Source organism: Gasterosteus aculeatus, chromosome 13 (genome assembly GCF_964276395.1).
Source record: "Gasterosteus aculeatus chromosome 13, fGasAcu3.hap1.1, whole genome shotgun sequence".
NCBI classification, from domain to species: Eukaryota; Metazoa; Chordata; class Actinopteri; order Perciformes; family Gasterosteidae; genus Gasterosteus; species Gasterosteus aculeatus.
In genome coordinates this window covers 10677145-10702221 of record NC_135701.1, presented here as the reverse complement: position 1 = coordinate 10702221, position 25077 = coordinate 10677145, and the positions used below count along the sequence as shown (strand labels likewise).

At 44.8% G+C, this 25077-nt stretch overlaps 2 protein-coding genes across 5 annotated transcripts in view; both read left to right on the top strand.

Moving 5' to 3' along the window:
• Positions 1-9: 9 nt before the first annotated feature.
• ssh1a (slingshot protein phosphatase 1a) lies at positions 10-16890 on the top strand. Of its 3 annotated transcripts, none has more exons than XM_040196687.2 (15): positions 10-365; positions 2562-2599; positions 7403-7503; positions 9437-9501; positions 10200-10321; positions 10509-10577; positions 10746-10811; positions 11074-11268; positions 11408-11501; positions 12442-12570; positions 12726-12772; positions 12886-13032; positions 13300-13500; positions 13580-14282; positions 14393-16890. In XM_040196687.2, the coding sequence occupies exons 1-15, from the start codon at positions 285-287 to the stop codon at positions 15446-15448; spliced, it is 3114 nt and encodes a 1037-aa protein (XP_040052621.2). In that variant the 5' UTR covers positions 10-284; the 3' UTR covers positions 15449-16890. The 3 variants fall into 3 exon arrangements, with proteins under 3 accessions (XP_040052621.2, XP_040052622.2, XP_077942805.1); XM_078086679.1 differs by lacking the exons at positions 10-365; positions 2562-2599 and adding exons at positions 5502-5672; positions 5793-5921; XM_040196688.2 differs by lacking the exons at positions 10-365; positions 2562-2599 and adding an exon at positions 4991-5672.
• Positions 16891-18162: 1272 nt separating this feature from the next.
• The window catches only part of LOC120830487 (uncharacterized), a 29643-nt gene continuing 22728 nt past the window's right edge, over positions 18163-25077 (top strand). For both annotated transcript variants that reach the window (XM_040195160.2, XM_078086677.1), the window contains exons 1-2: positions 18163-18230; positions 19482-21762. In XM_040195160.2, the coding sequence (XP_040051094.2) occupies positions 19488-21762 (2275 nt within the window). In that variant the 5' untranslated portion in view covers positions 18163-18230; positions 19482-19487. The remainder of the gene's footprint in view (positions 18231-19481; positions 21763-25077) is intronic.

Here is a 25077-nt window from a genome sequence, read left to right as displayed (position 1 = left end):
ATTGTCTTTGTTGTTTACAAAGCCGTACTCGGGCTGCATTAAAAATGGCTTTTGCCTTGATGTTTTGTTAAGTGGTATTCATTGTATCACCACATAGTTCGAAGTGCCATCGAGGCGGCCAGGGCCGTGAAGGCGGCACTTCCTGCGGGACCCACGCGGCTCATCTCGCTCCCTCCCTCCATCCACCCATACGTCCGTCCATCAGTTGCATCGTTAGCTCGGCAGCTAGCAGCTAGCAGCTCAGCAAGCCCAGCGGCCGGCCGGTGCATCCGCAGCTTCCAGCCATGGCGTTGGTTACTCTGCAACGGTCCCCGACGCCGAGCGCCGCGTCCACCGCCAGCACAGCAACCACCACCGCGGGGGAGGTCAGTCCGGTTCCCCGGGGTCAAAAAAAAAACGACGGGCCGCGGGCGTGAAGGTGTTGTCGTAAGGTGTTGTCTTGAGAAAGAGGCCCGCTGATTGGAGCTAAATTAGCGCCGTTGGTTAACGTTATGCTAGCTCGGGCTTCATCGGTAGCTAGCAAACGTCTCCGTTACTCATCACGAGACGCTGCTGTTCACCACTAACGGTAAACTAAGTTATGTTAAAAAAAAAGGCGGCTGGACTTGTCGTTTCTATAAAATACCAACAAATTAATTAGAAAAAAAACCTCTCACACCTGTTAAATGTTGCGTTGATTTGAAAGAGCTGCTGAATTTGACAAACGTCTTAATGAATGATTTGAGTTAGCCGGTGCTGATGTGAGTGGCTGAAATGGAAACATGACATTGATTGACACTGATGTATTTAAGGTGTTATCACACACTGTGTGTGTGTGTGTGTGTGTGTGTGTGTGTGTGTGTGTGTGTGTGTGTGTGTGTGTGTGTGTGTCTCTCTCACACCATCAGCACCACGGCGACACCGAACAGGGACGTAAAAGAGATTTCCCGTCCGGTAAACGGCCAATAAGGGGAGGGAGGAAAAAAAGATTTTCGTGTGTTTCTCTATCAGCAGTTTGAGACACTATTTTTTTCCAGGAACTCACTGAAAGCTAAACGGCATTGTCCTAGAATCCAAACGATATCATTCAAATATAACTTCCTTTGCCTCTTCCAAGTACAAGTGTTTTCTCTTCTCTGTCACAAGAGGGCGCAAACCACCAGCCACGAACAGGCACCAAACCACAGGAGATGACAGCTGTCTGTCACAGACCATTAAAACCCCACATGTTCAAATGCATGCACAGTTGTTACTTATTACAAATACATTCCTTGTTTTGATAGTTCCTTTTGTTTGTTTGTCTGGTTTTCATTTCTGCACTGAGGGGAAGGGATGGGGATGGGGATGGGGGGGGGCTATAGATAAAGCAGGCAGGAAACTGCTGCAGCTATGATGTCATCTAACACTAGTTGGATGATAAAACCTTCTCAGTCTACATGCTGTGGGCCACTGAGCAGCGGTCGGATGGCTCTTGTTCTCCAGAGGCAGACTTATGCTAACTTTAATTAGCATAAAAAAAGCAAACTTGCTCAATGTATCGACGGCAATTGGTCCTACTGGTCTCCGATGCGCTTGGTCAGGGTGGGGTGAGCGTTTCGCTCCCTGCTTGATGCCACTAAATCCTGATCAGCGGTACTGTAAGTCCTTATCATGAAACACAAATGCTCTCAAATCCTCCGCATCAGGCAGCAGCAAAACTGTCAGGCAGCTCCAGTTTGTTCAGAATGCTGCTGCTAGAGTTCTAACAAAGACCAAAAAATGTGAGCACATTACACCAATTCTTAAATCCTTACATTGGCTCCCAGTATGTCAGAGAATTCATTTCAAAATCCTACTGCTCACATATAAATCACTACATGGTTTAGGGGCCAAAGTATATCACTGATATGCTTCCACTACATAAGCCTTCAAGATCACTAAGATCTTCTGGCACCAATCTGTTAGTGATTCCCAGAGTAAATACAAATCATGGGAAAGCATCATTTAGTTACTACGCAACAAACAGCTGGAATAAACTTCCTGAAGATTTAAGACTTGCCCCAACTCTGACCACGTTTAAAACAAGACTGAAAACTTTTATGTTCAGCTTCGCCTTCTGCTAAATTTTACCTACATTGCACTTTTAACCTCTGCCTTTAATTAAACAATTTAAATAAGATTTTAATTTATAATTTTATTTGCTGTTTTTAATTGTCTTTTAATTCCTGCATTTTATTTCACTTTATTGTATGTGAAGCACTTTGAGTCTGCCTTTGTGTATGAAAAGCGCTATACAAATAAAATTGCCTTGCCTTTCCTTGCATGATTATTGGCACACGCGTTGGGGTATTTACTGTACATACCTGATCCTGCATCTCCTCCCTGACTGTTCTTCTGTAATGTGCTATGAATCACACAAAGCCACATACACACACACACACACGCACACACACACACTGCAGTTGTATTTTTTGTTCTTGTACTACATGAAAACGCTGCAAAAGTAAAGCATTTAAATGTTCAACGTTATTCACCCAAGCTTCTGCTTAAATGGCTCTCTTGAACTGTTGTGGTATTTATCCTCTCCGTTATCTGTATTGCAGGATTTTGGGAGTGAAGATGAGCGGCGAATAAATCAGAGGTAAGTTTACTTTTGAGTTACTCACGGTACGTGGCAAAGCACGTCAGACTTTGTGCACAGGTGTCGTTGACTGATTGGCTGCATCTGTCTTTTAGTCATGTTATGCAATCTTGGAAGGCGGCAGACTGGCCGCCATCAACAGACGAGGGCAACTAAGCGTCAGAGTAATGAAACGTTTTAGTTTGTTTTCGTCTTTGTCAGACGAGAGACTTTGCTGGCAGATATTCTATGTAAAAGTAGATTAGAAAGCAGCACGAGTTCACACAATAAATATGTTTCTTATTGCAAGTTCTAGCAAGACAGTTGTTTTTTTCACTGGCAAAAACCCAGTCAGTGCACAGCAGCCCTTCGTGTTTTAGTATTCATAATGTGTAACGAGCCGGTAACAAGCAAGCACTGCTGTATGGCAAACACTGAATACAGTTAGTGTAACACAACCCCAGGAAAGTTGTTCATTTAAGAGATTTAATTTCAGATTTAATCAATACAATAGCTTTTGTAACAGCCTCTATGCCTTTTTTGGTTCCACATATAACGTCCACTGGACGAGAGGGGGACAACGATGACCAAGTAGCTTAGTGAATGTGCATCTTGCTTCAAATTTGTCGTTTGCTTTTGTTATATTTGCTTTTTTTAAACTTTTATTGCTTAAGAAGTCACTTAAATAGGTGTGAAGTGGATGAATTACTGACAAAGCAGAACACTTATGACCTCAACCTAAGCAAATTTGTCATTTTAAGTTATGCAACAGCCTTCGGCGATGTCCCTAAGCAACGAGCGTGTGTGTGAGAATGATCCATGCACGAGGCCAGTCCGGTCTTGCCTCACGGTTGCTTGAGGGGCTGTTAAGCCATTTTACGCAACTAAATGGCCAGTAAATCCATGCTTTTTAATATTTTGGCACATTAGGTCTGCCGTTACTCAACCAACCTATTTCTCTTCGGATCCCTGTGTACTGATCAAGTTCGCAGGAGAGAAAGCCTCATCTGCCGACTGACAGCTGTTGGTCTGCCAAGTGGGGGTGTTTGCACTTACTGTTCCCAACTGATCTTGATAACGACGACTCAAGGGGAGGCCAACATCAACACGGTGCAGGTGTCGATGGCTCTCACTCAAGGAATGATGTAATCTTCCCACCTTGTACACAGCAGAGTTGGGCAAGAATTCCAATTGGAGGTGGGTTCCAGTGTGTGGAATGAGGAGAGGGGGGGATTCCTCATGTAGGGCAACATAGAATCGGCATCGCAAACGTCCATTTAAACTCACCACAACTACTTCTCAGTGAAATAACACGCATGTCAAGACTGGTAGCGATTTAATTGCCATGCTGTGTCACAATACTGCTTCTGGATTTAGATGTGCGGCGAAACGGCAGCAGAAGCAACGTCTGTGTGTTTTTATTGTGTCCTTACTCATTGACACGGGGGCGACATGCGGGGACACCTGAGGACGTTTGTCCTTCTCTTGCTCCGTGATGTAAGTAAGAGGACGGCAGCGTTATGCAACTGGTCGCGCCTGGAGGAGGCTTTTTGTTGCGACCGTGTCGGTGTGTGCGAGACCATATGAGGCTGTGCATAAACCAGTGTGGTTGCGGCCTCTGAGTCGGCCTTTCGTAGTGAGTCCTCGGTGGTATCCAGCGCACATCCAAATCTCACCAGTTGATTTAGTGCCGTGGCTTAGCGTTCACCTGGCCACTGCTGCCAACCCTACCCATACCCAGTGAAACGCCATCATACCTGCCTGCTGCTTCTAACGCCTGAGCTCGTATGCAGAGGAGGTTCCCACCGACACGCACCCGGCACACCGAGTACAGCATCTGCTAGCGACCAGGTGTTAAAGGCTTTGCCCTGTTGTGAGGAACAATTGGTAGAGCTATCTTGTTTTCCGTGTCGCCGAGCTATTGTTAGTGTCTGTCAGCAAATCCTTCCAGATTTACTCTGTGTGCGTGCGTGCGTGCGTGCGTGTGGAGGTTTCAAGGCTTTGTGAGAGAGGCCAGTTGAGAATGAACATTATAGCCTATAACATCTTTTATCCCACAAACAGACACACCTTTGGGCTACATTCAATCGTTTCTTTCTGACTGCAATTGCATTATTTTACTTTATTTCGGTTATTATAAATTTCCCTTCCATGTGTGTGAAAATAATTTTTGCTGCTGTTGCAGCTGGACATGAAGGATGTTGTCCCCCAATAGTGTAACACACTGTTGTTTGTCTGTGGTACACGTGAGAGTGACAGTCGGTGCTGGCCACTTTGAGGTGAGGGGAAAGATAATCCCTCCCTTATAAGCCTGGGTTTAATGAGATTTGGGAGTTTGGGAGATTGCCAGTTCTCATTGGCCTTTCCACCAATGCTCGGCCCGTGCGTTAAGCTCCCCGGAGGCACTTCTCTGGATCCTGTTGACCCTTAAAGTGGCATGCGCATGGAGACATCTTCTTAAGAAGATTTTAGCCAAATCCCTGCATCTGCTTTTTTGTCTTCCTCAAATTGGATAACAGGTCTGGCTTCTTTTCTTTTCTGTTTTTTTTTGTGGGAGAGCAGCAATAACTACTGCAGGAGACACGTGTGTCATCAGTTAAAGAGTCCCTTTGCTCACGTCTCTGGAGTAAAGTGGACGAGAGCTCATGGTGAAGACGTGTAATGTACAGCGAACTAGAAAAGAGTTACAGGCAAACGCAGGCACAGTTCCGTGCGCCCGGAGCAGCGTGTGCTGACTGCACTGCGTTCCTCAGAATCACACTCAAACACACAGAGACTCCGGAGATGATGATGACGAGAAGAAAAAGGAGGGAGTGGCTCTTCTTCGCTGAGCAGCACAGATGAGCGCAGCCTGTCAGTCAGTCTGAAAGCCCCCCTCCCCCCCCCCCCCCCTCCCTTTCTCCTCGTGGCTCTTTGCTCCTTCGCTGTTGTCTGGAGGCAGAAGAAGAGGAAGTCGCTCCCAGAAGAGAGGCGTGGGTTTCCTACCGGTCAACAGGATGCACCTGGTTGTAGAACCTATTCAGGAGGCCGTGATGAAGATGCTACCGTATTTTGTGGAGAACGCTGTGTTGACCCAGAGCGAAATAAACCGCATGTGAGTTCATTTTCATCTTCTGAAATGGGTGTTGAACGCGATGGAACGAGGTCTGGACTTACTGTCGTTGTCTTTTGAACAGATTAGAATTGAAAGTTATTTGCTCTTGTTTTTTTGCAGTTCTTCCGTAGTCTTTGTTCGCTTTGATGCTGATGGGTGATGACAGCGTACAGCTGAGCCTCTTGACATACGAATAAAGAAGTTTCACCTGGGTTTTTTTCTTCTGTTGGAGGCTGTTGGTTATCACAGGTACTGGGGGACTTGGGTTACTCATTGAAATTGGATCAAAATAAGACACAGGGATTTGTACACAGTAAAGGGTAATTCCCAGTAAGGAGGCCGCAGCCCTCGTCTTGCTCTCGCCACGTTAGCCTGGTATTATCCATCACTCCCTAACAGCGGATCCTCCTGGCACACTCGCACATCTCAAACAGGGAACAGGGACTGAAACAGAAATCCACACAAGTGAGACAAAAGCTCTTGTTGAGTAGTGTCCACCCCCGAGCTTTGTCCCTGTGCAACTTTTTACTGTGGTGTTGCTGGGGGCGGAGGGAATTTATTGTGAGGTACAGAAAACAAAGTCCTTTGTTCCCACAAAATCATCTGCGTGGCACAGTCCTTCTACTGGATGTGGGTTGTGAAAGTCTTATCGGAGGGAGCGCTTTAAGAGCTGGAAGAAGCATGTCAAGGGGAAAGTTTAAGGACTAGAAATATCTGTGGAAATGAATGGAGTCCGCTCAATAGGTGGTGTGTGTCCATACAAAAGGCCTTTACATTTTTCTGGTGTTTACACCTGTATATGGAGGTTATGCTGTTGAAGATGATACTAAAAATCAGCACTTTTGCGCTTGGTATTATTAATTAAATGGTATTATTTTCCTCATTACAATAGTGTAAACTGCAGATACCAGCCGTGTTAGGCTTGATAATCATACGTTATCGTCAATACAACTTTGTATTCCATAGTTGCTGTATTCAGAAATGAGTCTTGATCCTTTTTTTTTTTCTTCCTTTTTGGGGTTTTGTTTTGTTCCCGTCATTCCTTAGTCCCGTGCTTTGCTAATCATGTGCTGGTTTGCCAGACTGCACTCACATTTACATGCGTGTAGTCTGCTGCCAGGTAGATTCCTGAATGCTCTCGCATTGTTTTTCAGTCAAACAGAATGAATGAATTTAGCCCAGAGGAAACGCCTCACTTCTTTTTTATTGCATTTTCCCACTTAAGTCATCTGTCAGCAGCTTCAGAAGCCTAACCTGAAAAACTCTGGGTTTTTACAGGTAGGTGTGAACTGATAATTGCTGCTCTTCAACAACTGTGAAAGTTATTCATCACAAACAACTACAATTGGGTCAATTGTTTCGGTCTGTGTTGCATACAGCCGGCCGGCAGAGGCTCGCTGTAATGCCTTGCAGCAGACAACGGACAGATAAGCATTCGGGATCAAGGCTTGATTCACGGCTGCTGCAGACCTCAGGTCTGTAACGTGGCAGCTGGGCTTTTCCACTCAGCTGTTGAGAGAACTCACCGGCCCCATCCGCCGTGATTTATGCTTCTACTGGAACTGAGCGGCCCAGTTAAACGCGGCTATCTCATTTGTCTCGTGTCCCACTTCTCAGCAGCCAGAAACGATTGTGCTGAGGTGTTTCTCTGCGGCATGGACAGCGTTGCATGCATTGCGTCGATGTTTCAGTGCTTGTAACTCCTCGCTCCTGTTTGTTTTGTTTTGCAGCCTGAGTGAGAGCTTCTTCATGGTGAAGGGTGCTGCGCTCTTCCTGCAGCAGGGGAGCAGTCAGGAGGGCCAGAAAGCACATCCTCACCACAAGCACGCAGGTGAGCAAAACTAAAAAAAAAAGGCCGACCCCAATATCCACATAATTTACCCAAACTGTAGTTTTGATCTTACGAGTCTCTGACTTTGCAAACCTTGCTCAGTAAAGGGTACATAACTAAATTAAAAAAACTATTCTCATTGGATGAATTTGACCAAAGTATCATAATTCAGTTATATAATTGAGTTTGATGTTTATTGTGAAGAAAGTTACTCACAGTGTCCATTAGGGCTGTCAAAACAGGACAGGACAAATTCATACGTTGTATTAATTTACTTGTATAGGTCATTTATTTAAGTTTAAACTGATTTAACAACATATTACCTACACAAAAATAAGTAAATTAACTAACGGCCAAGACCGCAGACCTCTCGCTCGCACACACGCACACTCTCTCTCTTTCCTGCACCGTCGCGCTCTCTGCGCAAAGCGTTTTAAATGAACTACAATAATAAACAAATGCCGAGTGCTGATCAAGAGTTTTGTGCAAGCAATTTAAGGTCGCGATTCTTGTCCCAAATATGGCAGGCTTCATTCAGTGATTGAAACTAAAAGTATTACAGTACCGACATTGAACGCTCCGAGCGAGCTGTGCTATAAACACAGAACTTTTCCTTGGGATAAAACGGCAAATAATCAAACCAGTGCATGAAGCTGTTGTAGCCTATTTTATTCATGCAATATAGTCAGTACAAAAGCCCGCAGACAGTCGCGGTGTGTTTTTTGTTTTTAACAACTATTCGAATATAGAATATTTGTTGACAGCCCTAGTGTCCATTCCAAGTGCCTTGATTGCTTGCTGATAAAAGCTTCAACTTTAAACTTGTGATGTACTGTACCATTTTATTGATTGAAGGTTAATGTCACATCAGTGAGGCGGAACAATGAACTAGTCCGGGTCATAAAGCAAAGGCCGTCTCTATTGAAAGCCACAATTATTGCTTTAACAACATAAGCTTCACCTGAAGGTCGACGGGCATGACTGGAAATTAGCCAACAGCCAAAATGCTGCCAAGTCACTTGTCACAGCATGTTATGTCTGTGGTTAGTAGCTTTGTGTACTCTACCGGCCACTTAGTCAGGAAACCCACATTCAACCAGCTTCTCAAACATTTGGTTGCAAACAAACAAACAAATGGTTTCCGAGCAACTCTTTCCTTCAGAATAGAAACGGATAGTGAGGTGACTTTTGGAAAGTGCTATTCCTGCTCTATGGTGCTCACTATTAAACTTCAGAAAGATTTATTTATTTATTTATTTATCAGTGTCTGTCATGTTTTATTTGGCATTGAGTGTATATACGTTCCAAACCTTTAAGGGAAAAAAAGCAAAACAAATCTATTGTTTGTCTTGACAATGAATCCGATAAAGGAAGTGATGAAAGACATGTTACAACAGGTTGGTCTACCTGTGGTGACATGTTTGAACATATTTGGCTTTGCATCAGCTTCTACTTTGCATTGCTCTTGCCCCATTGCCACCCCCTGTTTATTTATTATTATTTTAATCATCCAGCTCCACTGACATGTCCTACATGCAGACGTGTCAAACGGAGCACTGAGGGATGTCAAAAGAACAAAGACAAGCTCTTGAAGTGTGCTTTTGTTCAAATGTTCTGCCCAATAATTTCTGTTCATTGGAAACATGTTCGGGGATTTAAAAAACATGTAATATAGTTATTTATTGTGTTCTGGATGATGGCTTTAGTGTTCACATAGCAGTGTAACTTCACTTAGCGACTGCAGTGATTTGAACTATTTGAGTTCTTTGTTTCCCCAGCATGCATTATGTTTTTATGAGTTTAAGTGTTCCAGATAAAACAGGCCTTCATCATCCTTGGCTTGTCTATTTCTAACGCGGGTGTCAGTATGTATGACTAGCCCAGATTTATAGTCAGTGATGCTTGTCGATGATAATTTCTCTTTCTGCAACAGGCGACTTACCTCAACACTTGCAGGTGATGATAAACATCCTTCGCTCGGAAGACAGAATCAAACTGGTGAGAGACAACAGAAGTGTACATTTATAGATCAGAGCATGCACACACACACACACACACACACACACACACACACACACACACACAGAGTGACTAACCACCTGGCACAGGAAACCCTTCAGAATGCATTTTATTGGGCACTTAAGGCGCTTATTTGTTCACTGTAATTATTAGGCCATAAGGGGATGTTTAAACTTTCAGAATAGCATTACCAAATCTTTCCGTGTGTGTGTGTGTGTGTGTAAAGCTGGGTTATTTCATTGTATATACACCAGCTTTGTGTTCTCTTACATCCTGGAAACTCAGTTATCTACTTACATCACATTTGTATTCTCATTTTCTTTGCACATCCAGCTGTGACACTATGTTTGGTGCAGATTTTAGTTTCCTCTAAAGCATTTGCTGTTTTAAACTCTCGTACAAACGGGGCATGAAAAGCTAAAAGAGACGGCCCCCACAAGAGTTATTTTAAAAACTATTACTCAACCCAAACGTTTTGAAGTGTGACTGACATTTAACATGCTCACATAAAAGCATTTTCAATACATAAGTACATGTCAGACTAACTGGGCCTTACATACCACAGTATTGAGTGTTTTTTTGAATTGGAACTCAGCGACTATGACTAAAACAGGATGTCTCAATGCAAAAAAGTTCTGTCTTTCAAATAAAAAGCCAAATCTCTGCGACCTGTCCAGGCGGTGCGGCTGGAGAGTGCGTGGTCGGAGCATGTGCGGTACATGGTGGTGGTGTACACCAGTGGGCGGCAAGACACTGAGGAGAACATCCTACTGGGAATCGACTTTACCACCAAAGACTGGTGAGAACATTTAAATCTGCATTTGTGAGTGTGATCAAAAACTTGCTCTCTGCCTCAAACCAGAGCAGCTGCATGTGACCTGTAAGGTAACCGGATATTCAAGTAGTTAGTGAGCAAATGAGAAAGTAAGAAAATATTTAATTGTTTCCGGAAAATCCCAAATAATTTATACTCTCTCCTTTGCCAGCAAAAGCTGTTCGATCGGCATGGCGCTACCGCTGTGGAGCGACACAAAGATCCATCTGGATGGAGATGGGTAAGTTGTGTCTGCGGGCCTGACCCCTGCTATACGGCTGAAGCCTTTAACCCAGTGGCATCTCCCTCTTTAGCCAACACTGCAGCTCCATCTGACGCTTGGTATGAACGTGTATCACACACAGCTTCGCTGTGCTCAGAGGACCATCTGTTTGTGTTTCCTCCTCAGGGGCTTTACTGTGAACACTGCAAGTCGGACCCATGTCTTCAAACCCGTGTCAGTGCAGGCTATGTGGTGAGTAATGATCAACTTCCAGAGCCGCAGTGGCTGTCTAAAGAAATTGAGCTTCATGAATCATGACACACCGCAATAAATCTCTGTGTGCCGCTCGGCTGCAGTGAGGTGGCTTGAGGCAATTCTGATTTATTCTGCCACCTGCTGAAAAGAAGACACATCTGCACAGACATGCATAAAACCTTTAACCAATTATTAAGGCTGTTAGTGGATTATTTTTTACTTTCATTCATTCGTTCATCCACAAAAACAATCACTCTAGGTCAGCGCTGCAGGTGCTGCACAAGGCGTGCGAGGTGTCCCGCAGGTACAACTACTTCCCTGGAGGCATGGCGCTCACCTGGATGGGCTACTATGAGAGCTGCATTGCTTCAGACCAGAGCTCCATAAACGAGTGGAACGCCATGAAGGACTTGGAGAGCACACGGCCCGACTCACCCACCATGTTTGTGGACAAGTCAGTAGACAAAAACTTAAATCGCATGCTCTCAGTTAAGACTTGGCCAATGGCACCGTTACCTGTTGTTAGCATAGCTTGACACCACACACAACTGGAATGTTGTGCTGAGATCTCAATGTGACTTCATCTTCGGTAGGCCTTCAGAGAGAGAGAGGACAGGGTGCCTTATTAAAGCCAAACTCAGAAGCATCATGGCATGCCAGGACCTCGCGAATGTCACCTGCAAACAGGTAAATACACACCAGTAGTAGTAGTAGTAGTAGTACAAACACACTGAAATAAACCAACGCTTTGCATTTGTTTCTTGTGGTTTCATTTTCAGTGGGTGCATTTACATGTTTCTCTCTAAAGATGGAGACACATCTCGGTTCTCGTGCCAGTTGTTGAAATTCAATCCTTGCATGTCCCTCGGAGAAGACTAGCTTCATATTAGAAGGCTCTGACTTATACTGTAGCAGTGTTTCCTCAGCCATTATATTGCGGCATATATATTATTTTATTTTTTACCATTTACAATTCTCCTCTGTGCACGGTGGCATTCCGCCCTGATGAGCGAGCACAGACAGACACACACACACACACACACACACACACACACACATACTACACAGACACGTGTGCAAACTCAGGTGAGCACAGAGAGAGCGCATGTAGGAAAATGACGGTGATGTAGGATTCTAGTGCCTGGCATACTGATCAGGATGAAAAACACTCACAAAGGATTTGTGATCACCTTTTTCAGATTGTTTGTTTGTTTTTCATTCATCCCTGAAAGGATGTTCATAAAAATGATTTTCTCAAAACAAATACTAAATTATTTTTAGTTTTCATTTAGATGATTGCCTGGATAATCCAAATTATCATGACATAATGTTTTTATATATCATGCCATGCCTCATTTTTATTTGCTCATGATATAGTACTTAAATGTCAGCGTTATTGAACATTCAAGAATTACCCAAAGATGGTGCTGACGTCGTTCAATGTTCTTTGATATTTCATACTTTTGACAATTTTGCAACATTTCCAAACTTTAAGTAAATCATTTAAGATGTATGACTGTATAACTTGTACAGTATAACTTATTCCAGTGATTATGATGCAGTAACTTAGAACAGCACAGGAAAAGGCCCACGTGAGTGAACATATACTGTAAAACTGTCTTGTCAGATCCGTACAGAGTTGGAACAACACATGAGCTGTAACCTGAAGGAGTACAAAGAGTTCATCGACAATGAGATGCTGCTGATCCTGGGTCAGATGGACAAAGCCACACTAATCTTTGATCACGTCTACCTGGTAGGAAAACCGATACCATCTCTTACAGCAGCAAGTTTCAGTTACATCTGTTCTTTCCTGTAAATAACAGAGATAGAAACAAAATGCCTCCCCATCCCAAAGGGAAGATTGTTTTTGTACAAACTGAGAAAGATCTGTCCTTCATTTGTTTGTAGGGATCAGAATGGAATGCTTCCAATTTGGAGGAGCTGCGAGAGTCGGGGTGATTTGTTTCATATATAAGAGCTGAAAACCAGACAGAAAAAAAAACATTTTGATTATGATTCGAGCAAGAAAGAATGTTGTTGATGTGTTAATATTGTCTTTCCTCCCCAGGGTTGGATACATTCTCAACGTTACAAGGGAGATAGACAACTTCTTTCAAGGCACATTCAGCTATCACAACATACGCGTCTACGACGAAGACGCCACTGACCTGCTGGCCTACTGGAATGAGACGTACAACTTCATCGTCAAAGCAAAGTGAGTCCCGAGTGGAAGAGAAAGCTTGTTGCTCGTGTATATATCCGTTTATAAGGACGTCTCATCCTCAAGGTTCAAACGATCCCAATGTCATTTCTCATATTTACTGTATTTGAGGGATCAGATTATTTTATTACCTCTTGACCTTAGAAGCAGTACTTTGACAATCTAAATTTGAATTCAAGGTCCAAATTATTAGAACTAGTTAGTGGATCTATTTTGTCAAACTACGTTTTTTTCTCTTTTTTTTTTTGCTGTCCACCACAGAAAGAATAGCTCCAAGTGTCTGGTTCACTGCAAGATGGGTGTGAGCCGCTCTGCCTCCACCGTCATCGCGTACGCCATGAAGGAGTTTGGTTGGTCGCTAGAGAAGGCTTACAACTTTGTCAAGCAAAAGAGAAGCATCACAAGACCCAACGCAGGCTTCATGAGGCAGCTGGCCGAGTACGAGGGCATCTTGGATGCTAGGTACAGCTAATTATGTGTGTGCGGGAGTATTTTCTCTGCTTCTACTCGTCTTCTGCTCACTGTATTTGTATATTTCCAGTAAACAGCGCCACAACAAGCTTTGGCATCCAGATGCGGACTGTGAGATGGCAGAGGGGCAGCAGGGGTTGGCCCAGTGTTGTGGAGGGGAGGGTGGCAGCCACCTAACTCCAGAGCCGGGGATGTCTCCCTGCTCTGGGGAGGCGCTATCTGATAAGGGGGCTGCGTGTGCCTCCCCACGCACGGCGGTCGCACTGCAGATCGACCCTGCCTACAACAACTACTATTTCCGCCGACTCTCTGACTCGGCACTGGACAGTGAACCGTCTACGCCTGTGCGCGGTCCTCCGCTCATCGGGATGGAAAAGGTCTTTATCGAAATAGAGGATGTGGAGCGGGACGCTCTGCTGGATGATGAGTCCTTTAATGGGCCTGAAGGCCCGTCGCTCCCACAATGTGGACCCTCAGCGGAGGGGTCTGCAGCCCAGACAGGCTCTCGGGACCCTGAGCCCCTGGAGGAGCTACGTCTGAGGCTGGAGTTCAGCACAGTTGAGGAGGAAGATGAGGAGGAGGTGCAAAAGGAAGAGGCAGAGATGGAGGTGCTAATGCAACCAGATGATGGAGGGGGTGGGGCAGGATGCGGAAGAGAGGAAGCCCGAAATGTAGAGGTAGAAGGGGATCCAGAGGCTAATGGGATGGACCTGGCAAGCCTAAATGAAAACTCCAACAATAACAACCATTTCAGCACTCTATGTAACCTCAATGTAGGTTTCATTCATACAATTAACCAACATTTTAGAATGAAAGTAATTGATTTCATGAATCCAGTTATATAATTCCCTGACACATCTGTTTTTCCCTTGTCATTATTTAGGCAAAAGGTCGCCCCCTTCCTCCTCCAGTTGATGCCAAGTCCAAAAGAAAAGAGGACCTTCCACCCGTGCTTTCTAAGCTTTGCCTTAAGCCCAGTCCTCCTTCATTCCCACTGTCTCATACCTCTTCAGTGGTACAGCTCTGCCCCTGTGGCCCTCTGTGTGACTGTGCCAGATGTGCTGATTTCCCGCCCACAGCTCTACTTGACAGAGAGGAGCAGCCAGCAGACTCACTGCGGCTACCGCAGCCAAAGAACGACGGTGGTGGTTTAGTGGAAGGCAAGATTAAGAGTCAGAAAGGTACATCTGCAGCTTCCTCTGAGGCTCTCCCTGAGCTGGTGAGATTGGACTCGGAGGAAGAGAAGCTTGCGGTGGCTTGCCACCTTAGCCAACATCAGGAACACCTGTTGCAGCTGCAGAGGTCTGGACTGGTCCGGCGACGTGCAGAGATACTAGAAAGACTTTCAGGTCTATCCCAGGAGAGCGTGCTCTCTGCAAAGCCTTTGCCCGCATGCCAAAGTTCCATAAACAGCCCTTTCCACATAGAGGAGGAAGAGAAGTGCTCCGGCTTCGTCCAAGACGTCCCTAAAGCTTCTACGCCGCGCCGAGTGTGGTTGGAGCCACTGGCGGTGCCACTGACCAACGAAGCCTTGCTCGGGGTGGCGGGCTCCGGGTTGCTCACGCCCGCCTCCTCGCCTCATGGCTCCACGCTGACACGGAGCTCCAGCAGCGACAGCCTGCGCAGCGTGAGGGGGAAGCCCGGCCTGGTGCGGCAGAGGGCGCAGGAGATCGAGACCCGCATGCGTCTGGCGGGCTTGACCGTGCCGTCGAGCCTGAAGCGGTCCAACTCGCTGGCCAAGTTGGACAGCCTCAACCTCTCCTCGGAGGACCTGTGTTCGGCCTGTTCCTCGGACGCAGGAACACTACTGCTCCTCTCGCTGTCCCCTGAGCCGGTCCCGGGCCTGGAGTGGGACTCCCCCACCACCTCGGCTCTGATCCGGCCCCGCAAGGACCTGCACACTCCAGAGAGAGGACAGCCAGGTGAGCCCAGAAGCTGACATATCGAATGGAGGACGTTTACACTCCACACACCCCCTCGCCGGTCACCCTGTGGGTAGTGGAGTCAAAGGAAACTAATGAAAACAATAAAAAGAAAATGGCAACTGTTTTTACAGTTACGTTGTTTCTCAAACTGCTGTTCACAGTGATGAAAGCTATATTGCTGTATCTGTGTGTTAAGCCATCAGTTCACCTCTCACTTTGTTTGATTCATGCAAAAACAAGTGCCTTACCAACGAGACCAGGGGCACAGAGCTGTGTGTTGGACTGCAGGACGATACAGTACAAGGCGCTCTATAACCTTTAACTCACAGCTGTTAGGACCAGATTTTTACCTAATAATGGTATCCAAGATTATTTTTATCTGTCTTGTACAATGTTGTAGCCTACGTGTGTAAACATCCCTCGATGGAAGTTGACCGAAAGCAAAGTGTTAATAAATGTAGAGTGGACTTGTATGTTTTAGAGGCTAGACGGTTTTAAATTAATGGTTACCTCATGTTGCATTCATGGAGCTCTTTCTCGGGCTATAATTTAAACTCACTTAATTTGCGGATGTCAAATTAAAGTGAGGGAATCTGATTTTGAGGTGTATAATAATGCATGAATGTGTGAGTGTCAGTCTGTGAGTGAGTGGGATCAAAGTGAAGAGCGAAGGTTCTGACTTTGTTTTGCCAGAGGATGCTCACTGTTTTCAACAAACTGAAGAGAAACATTTCTGAGTTTGTTGTTCTTTTGCACTGCTTTTTTTAATCTTGAGTGGAAACAAGTACGCTTTCTTCCAAAATAACATCAGAGTATTGTTATTGACCTCATCATTGCCTACCTACAGTGCTGTTGGGAGAGCAGAGTGAGGAGTCGTGGCTTGTTATGGTCTGCTGTGAAAGAAACTGAAGATGTATAGCAGTCAAATCATATCATGTGAGAGTAAAGCTATCTGAATATTTCTGATCAAATATGAACATGCAACAATTTATATCCAAAACTTCCGTTCCCTTACGTTGGCTCCACCTCCAGGATTACCCACATTTTAAACTCATTGTGCTTTTTGAAATGTAAAAGACCAAAGTTCTTTGGCTGTCTCAAAAAATTGAAAACACCATCGAAGGTGTTCAAACTATGTGCATCATACACATATCACGCATACAAATGATTTTGCACCTTTTGGGAGAATTGAAAGAAACACTGTGTGTGCACAGGCTCATAGCTGTTAAGTTTTTATGCTCAAATGATGTCTGTCAGTCTGAAAGCTGTTGTGACCCAGACTCAAAGATCAGTTACTTCACAGTTTTGTAACCATTTTCCTTTTATATTTAAGTATGCAGTAACTTTTGTACTGTACAATGCTGTAGTTTGAATGCATATTGCACTTTTTATGTTGGTCAAAATAACGTACTGTATTTGTTCATTATGGAAATAAACCCTTGTTTTACATAATAAACCATGAACCTGTGTATTCATTCCAAACTACAATAGGTTATAAGACATGAGTGAAAAACTGTATTTACTGTATCACCCTGCATGTTATGGATGTTTTTGTTTAAAACCTTCCTGAATGAGGGGAAAAAACCATCACAAGCATAACTAAATATCTGTGCAGTGACTTAATGGGGTCTGTATCCTGAAATGACATCATCGTGCCCCCATCTGTATGCTTTGGCAGGATACTCGTTTTCCACCAGCGAGTTATAACATCGGTTTCCCGTCACTGTCTGGGTGACTTTAGTGAATGACTTAAGTACCACACTCTTGCTCCTCCTGTCATGTTAAACACATTTGTGTAAAATGAAAGAAAGCCCTGTGTGAAGTACAGCATGCGGTGGGGGGAATTGAGGCAGCAGGTCTTGCTTTGGTGAACTGGGACGCATGTCTGGCCACTGTAAACTTGTAAAACATTTAAATGACGGACCAAATAAATATGACAATTTGCAGCAACTAATTAACCGTGTGCCAAAAAAGCTTTTGGCCTCTGTATTCATTTAATTTGCAAATATCTCACTTTTTTTGTCTCGACAAGTCAGGAGTGGCACTTTTCAAACGCAAGGAATGCCGGCGGCTTGTCTGTCAACACTGCAGCTTCCAGTCAGCAGTCTCCGGGTGTGGGCCGGGCCCTCTGCCCCTCCCACTGCTGGTGAATTCTTGGCTTGACGTACCTCCACTTTTGTTTTATTATCTGAGGACGTATCCCGTTTTGGTCGTCTCTATAGAGACCAGGAGAAACAAGAGAAAAAAAATCTGAGCTATTTCTCAGCTAATTTTCTTCACCCCTGGACGTACCCGTGTTGGCTGCCATTACCCACCATTAGCGATAGACACAAGCGGCTCTTTTTACCATCTCCTACTTCTCTTTATTAGGTTGCTGGAGTGGAGCCACATGAAGTGTGCAGAACAGCATACAAACAGTGTTGGACAAGAGACACAATATCTCCTGCTGGTATCAGAAAGCACACTGGTCATTATAGACTAAATCATCATTCCCCTGTTCTTTACACCCATTATTTAAATCTCCTCTCCGGATCAAACTTTCTCCACGTGCCCGACTCAGTGAGATGGAGATGATGAAGATGACTTCTTTAAGGCTTCTCAATGCAGCAAAAAAAAGTCAAGCCACAAGTTGGAGCTTCCCCTGATTATATTATTCAAATGCGCTGTGACATCACATGGATGTAATATAAGGCTCCCGTTGCTGCACATGAGGGAGGACTGAACATCTCCAAACCACCAACAAAGAGCACTCTGTCGGTCCTGAGCGAGAGAGCAAACAACTACGAAGACCAACGGGTGAGTGTCAGCCGCAACATACGATAAAAATCAATATTGTTTTAACCTTCATTTTGAGAAGAGCGAGCTGTGATGAATCCCGGCTTGTTGGACTAATCGAAGCTCGGAATAAATGATTGGTTGACTCTTTTCAAGCTTTTGAAACTAAGCGAGAAGTGCTTAGTTTATTTGTTTTGAATTCCTTCATGGTGGGGTAAGTTGAGCACATGGTGATCAAGTGATCGGCTTCGGGCTTTCGAGGGGGGGGGTTGACACAGGATAACAGCAGTTCTTCACAGGGATGGACTGTTTCAAGGGAAGGAGTAGATAATCTATGCTGGCCAATTCCACTGAAAATGACTCGTACCACGTATTATTCTGTGTTGTCCTGTATTTCTGCTCTCGTACCATCCCTGAATGAAAAACAAGAGGCTTAAGTCTCCTCACACAGCTGCGCCACCATTGTAGGCTGATAACATTCGCTCCCGTGGCCGTGCGTCCAGTCAGTACGCAGGCCTGTCAGATGATAAGACAACAGCAGTCATATGTTGTCACACGGGGGCATAAGGCCACAGACAGGAAACGCACTCATGGTCCAGCTCATTGTTCATTGTGCAGCACCATTTTCTCTGCTTGCTGCTGCAGTTTAGTGGGTGAAAACGCATTCATACAATTACGCGATTAGACGATCTCATGGAAAAGTTGGGTGCTGCAACATGGTCATTTAGGTTTGGCCTTATGTTTGGCTTTGAAGCAGCTGCTGTTCCTCCCACGCTATTTACTCATTTAAGAGCAACAACTGCAGTCCTCACAACACTGAATTGAATACTTGAATTAACATCATTTTTAAAATATTAACAACATAAACTAGACTGACGGACGTCAGTTAATTGAAGTTAAATCTGAAAAACGGCATCAAAAGGTGTGATGTAAGAAGGCCAGTGTTGTAAATATTCGCTGACGGAACGCCGCAAGACAATTATTAATTAATTGGTCTGACTCAGTGGTCCTGTTGTCTATAGCTGCTAATCATCAGATTATCTATTTCAACACTTTCATTGAAAAATAGCTCCTATGCGACTATTAGATGCAAGACCTTTTCTATCCTTTTCTATTCCTCTTGCTCTTACATTTCAGTAGCTTTCTTAGTGAACTATACACTTATTACTGGGGATAAGCAGACACAAAATACCACTTCTAAGCCTGCGTTGTTACACGTGACACAATTCGTCAGGATTGGGCTTTTGGTTAACAACATGTCTTTCTCCACAGACGAGTATGGGACAGAATCAGGATAGACTAGACGGAGGAGAACATGCCCTCGATGAGGAGTCAGAGGAGATGAGGCAGAGTCCTGTCTCTGGAGCAGCAGGCGGACATACAGGTGATGTCATGGAGGGAGGAAGCTCCAGTGAGGAGGAGGAGGAGGAGGAGGAGACCGGCTCCACCAGGGAAAATTCAGGGGAGCCAAACGCTCAGGATCTGGTCGAGGGTCCCGGCCAGGAGCCAACAACACCTTCTAGTGAGAGGCACAGTAATTTGTGGGTTAGTCCTTTGGCTGCAAGGGAGGTGAGACAGGGAGGGGCAGCAGGAAAGGAGGGAGGAGGAGAAGAAGGAGGAGGAGAAGGAGGCAGGACTGCTCGACTGGTTCCTCAGAAGACAGACAAGAACCCAAAGAGCAGTGTAAAGATTGGGGAAAGAGCTGGAGCACACAAGCTGTTCAATCAAATCAAGGCAGCAGAGAAGAAGACTGAGGAGGAGCTGGACGCATCTTTGAAGATCAAGATGGAGCATCAGGACGAGGGAAGTGTCCAGCGTGAGGAGATCCAGGGTGAAACCCCTTCTGCTGAAGTCTCATATGATAAGTTTTATCTTGCTGTTACCTCGGATGATGGGTCCTCACTTGAAAACAACTCTGCAGACGACGCCGTGATAAAGATGAGCAAGTGCGGACTTCATGGAGGAAGTGATTTGCTACTGTCTGTTCAACAAGATCAGCATGGAACCGTCATGGCTGAAGTTGGAGACGTTAAACCTTGCACAGGAGCACTGGGCCACTTCAGCAAGAGGAAGGAGCTGCCTACAGCCGAGCCCCAACATCCTTTGAAAAACAGTCTACAGAGAGAGTCTCTATTAGACGTGAGTGATGCCATTCACCGTAGACCTCCGAAGGAGGAAACAGAGAATGAAACAAGAGAGGAAACATGTGGGGTGAAGCCAGTTTGGAATGACTACTCTTCAAAAAAGCCAGAGGTCGCTGACACCGATGATCAAAGCGAATCAATGAGGCCTTATCTACCAATGGACGCAAGTGAAGCAACCAAAAATCAAGAGATAGACTCATGTTCAGAATCTGATTCGACCTCTGAACCTAGTTCTATTTTGGAGAGGTTACTGAGGAAAAATAGGAAGGAGACGACCCCGGCTCTTTTGGTTATAAAAGAGGTTGACACAAACAACGGCACCATGAATCTTACTGCCGAGAGGCTCCTTGACTGTGCCGCGACTGAGCTATCCAACGCTAAAATCCACCAGTCAGGTGCAACGACACCGCCGTCAGTATGCGGCATTAAGGGGTTGAACGAAAAAAGACCTGACGAAAACTCTGCAACTGAAGATCATCTCATCAAGTATGTGGACGTGAAACACATGGCTGCTGCTGATAGTTTCACCTCGGACGGTGTGCAGCATCGAGTGAGTTTGATTACTACGGGTGAGAGCTCACTCACAAAATCCTACGACTCCAAAGCTGATTGTCAGAGTGCAGAAGAGAATGTCAGCTCAACAGACGCTTCAGGCAATGAGGGGAAGGAGAAGAAGCTGAACACGGGGCCCTCTGAAACACTGTCTTCAGACAACATACAGTCAGCTGTTTGTGGGAGAATGTCATGGGAAGTGAGTGGTGTGATCGCTGAGGACTCTGCTCCTTCATCAGTGGCTGATGTGAAATCCCCTCCCACAGAAAGCGGCGGACCAATTGCAGATTCATGCTATTTACACGCCGGTGGGAAGAAAGGCACCACAGCGGCAAGACCACCTCTACAAATAAAGTGTGACGGGGAACCCAAAACGGATCAGCAATTATTTGGCTCCACGTGCTCCGATGCTCAATTTGTGCGGAGGAAGAAAGTGAAGGACTCTACTGTCAGCAGTGCTGTACCAGCTGGGGATGCCGGCTCAGTTTTGGTTGAAGCCGGCACGGTTATCTCAGAGGAAAACCAACAAGTCATGAAGCAGGATCAGAGTATGACACTTAACACAGAAAATACGATGCCGGACCAAGCTGATGAACCACTCGGCAAATGGGGCGATACAGATGTATCATTGAGAAATAAATCCCAAGAGTCTCCCAAATCAAGGCCTGTTTCAGAACTTATAAAGGAGACCATTCAACTTCATGAAAAGCTTCAGCACCAGGATAGGCCAAAGACAGCTGAAGCCAAGACTGATGAGCAGAGCCAGTCGGTGAAGGTGGCGCAGATGAAGGCAGCTTTCGACTCCGTTCAGAAATCCCCAGACAAGGTAGTTGAGAGGAAACCATCAGTGAGGAGAGGTACGTTTAAAATCTATGTTACGGCATTACATATAACAATATCAAATTAATAGAAATGTGAGAAATAACAAGGTAATTTACCCCTGAATTCTGCTTTAATCAACCATCAGCTACGGCCATTTGGGCTGTCATATTCACCACAGACACTTGGATCAGTCCAGTGTGGTGAATATGACCGCCCTCTATAACCTTGATTAAAAAGATTCTGTACGAATCAGATTTAGATTCAGCTTTATTGGCCATGTATGCTTACAGTTCATTATTATGTAAAAGACTAGAAGACGGTAAAGAATAAAAAAAAGGGGATGTTTTTCTATGTTGAAGTTCTGCATTACTCTGAATGTGTAAAATAACGCCACCGTGTGGTGATACAATACGCTTGCGGTACATTGTGTTCTCCAGGAGAACTGGAATATATTTGTAATATTATGAGATTACATCATAAACTATAATATTGTACAAGCATGTTCTATGGTTTTACTGCGTACCTCAAACTAGATATTGTTTTTTTCAGCCTTCATTTAAAAAAAGGAGAATCAAGGAATTGCTTTATATTAATCAGAATATAATAACAGGGACATATTATTGAAATAAGATGGTAAATAGACAATAATAAAACAATAGGATTGTTACTATTGCACCACATGAGAATAATATACCTTAAGACCGCCAGAAACACACATTTGATGAGGATTTTCGGTATCTGGGAACCTAAAGAAAAGAGGCGTGTGTCATATGCCTTGTAATCGAAAAGGTCGCTCCTATTGGACGTTAGAGCTGTCCGACAAGGACCATTGATCCACACAAACCTTCCCAAACCAGACGAGGGGGTGGGACTAGCGTCGGACTGGGCAAAGAGCAGGCAGACGGGTGTGTCAGCAGCGGCTCCGGCAGAGGGAGGAATCAAGTGGGATACTCGTAGGACTGTGTGATATCATTCGGCTTTCGGAAATACTTTTATTTTCCTCTCAGAAGGTAGGTTACAGATTATGTGGATTTTTTAACCCTGTTTGGTTGTTGCCATCACACCAGCTCACCCTTAAATTAGTCGTAATTGGTCTGCGTTTTGGTCCTCGATCTACAGCCGAAAGTGCACGCGCGAGGTAAAATGAATCGGGACAGTCAATGGAACAGTTTTTTTTAAAGCTAACGTTAGCACTAGCCTCCAACGGCGGTTAACCGACACTGCCTGAAAGTGTCTAAGCAACGACTGCAGCAAACGATGTTTTTAAAGCTTTTTGTTGTTTCTTCTTGTTATTGCGTGCGTTGAGTGGATAATTCACCAGATGAAATGTGCTGTCGCGCGTTATGGTGCTGGGTGGGGTAGCTAACAGCCACAGTGCGGCAGGAAAACTTATCTCCGTAACGATAGATACGCACGCGTGCACACAGTCACGCACACGCACACGCGAAGGTGCAGGCAGCACAACCGCGCCCTGCTCCCCGGCACCCTCACTGTTAATGTTGGACAATACACTTCGCATTAAATCATTCACACATCCGAGAATGGGCTTTCAGAATCAATTTTCCTTTTGTAAAATTTGAATTTCATAATTTGAATTTGAATTTAAATAGTGCCTGGTTCAGATTTGTCCCACTAAAACACTGGTTTGGAAGACAAATGGGGGTGGGGGGGGTCGTAGCATTGAAGCGCACGCTGCTTTCAAGCTAGCATCTCATAACATATAACGTTAGCATTAATTACCCACATGAATAAGGACGCGGGTTTGTTGGTAGGAAATGCAGCAGAACCTCCTGAGAGACCCGCCTCAACCTGTTGTAGCTGCGTCCATCGTGATCCTGTTGACAGTTGTCTTCATGCTGAGGCCCCTTCGAAGCAGAATACCTGTTAATATTTTCCTTGGTTGTATCGTGTAGTCTATTGGTAGGGAAATCAAATACTATTAAAGAATCTTACAGAACTTAATGTTAGACTTCTCATATGCTCACGTTTGACTCGTTGGGGAACGATGAGAACAATGACCCAAAGTCCTCAGTGTGACCCCGTGGGTCTGAATGCCCCCACCGACTGATGATTGATTTGCTGGTGTGTTACAAAGAAACACCATGAGTGTTATGTTTGACCCCACCCCCTCCTCTCTTTACTTGGTTACTAGCGTAACTAATGTGTAATCAACTCTGGGATTGCTGGAGTTTCCCCTCGCCAAGACGAGCTGTGGGAAGCAGAGCAGGTGACGGCTCACGGCGTGACCTCAAGGTGAAGAGTCGACAGAACTACAGCTGTGGTTGGGCACGTTCGCCATTCCAAGACGCATCAACCTCTGTCGGTCGGTCGTGCTGCAGTAAAGGTCTTCAGACGTGCGCAGCCTGCCTTCCCTTGCCAGAGCGAGAGAGGAAGTGGGTCAGGAAGCCGAGGGAAATAAGCACAAGATGTGAGGGAGTGTTGGTTCCTATTAGCTGCTTCGAGAAGCGCTGATGTGGGCTGTGGCGAAGTCACAAGTGCATTTTTAACATTTTGAATTGGTTTCGGGTCGTCAAGATCAGTTTTGTAACCAACATATTCATTACTTCCATTTCATTTGAGTTGTTTGAGGTCCGTCGCTTTTCTAGACGGCAATCTGAATTTTTTTTTTTTTTTGTACTGACATCGTTAAGAAGTACATGTACAGACTTGTGTTTGGTTGTGTGGGCTCCGGAAGGTGTACTTTAGATGGAACTGACTCCTCAGCAGTTCACATACCACGCTACTAGAATAATCATCTGGAACTGGGGTAATTATTTGGTCAAAAACCCAACTCTTGGACAGTAGATATTGAATGTAATGAAATTATTTCATAATACATCCCTTTTTAATGTGATAAAGTGGCATATTCAAATGGAAAGAAGAATAATTGTCCATCTGGGCGTGTCAAATGTCTCTGTTTGTCTTCCACACAGAGTAAACTAGCATTTCTCCCCCTCTAGTATCTCTGTCAAAAGGATTTTAGGAATGAGTTTGTGTGGAATAAAAAGAGTTTCTGGTAAGCCTCATCTAGCTTTGTAATGCTCGCAGTTGAGCAAATACACACATAAACAGACCACTACCATTTCTTCCACTGTGTTTTTTTTTTCTCCACCAAAGCTGACAACATCAGTTGAAATGAAGCAGTGGTTTTATGCATTGCTCATTAGGGGGGGGGGAATTGTTCAGAAGAGGAAGGGACATGATGTGTACTCAAGCTGTAATATTTAGGAGTTTTGCATTTGTCCCCTTGTAGTTTATGTTCTGTTGCATCACCTGATGGTAATATGTTTAGGGTGTGCTACGTAGACGAAACAAGGGTTTCCTGCAAGTCATTTTATAGGACTTAAGTG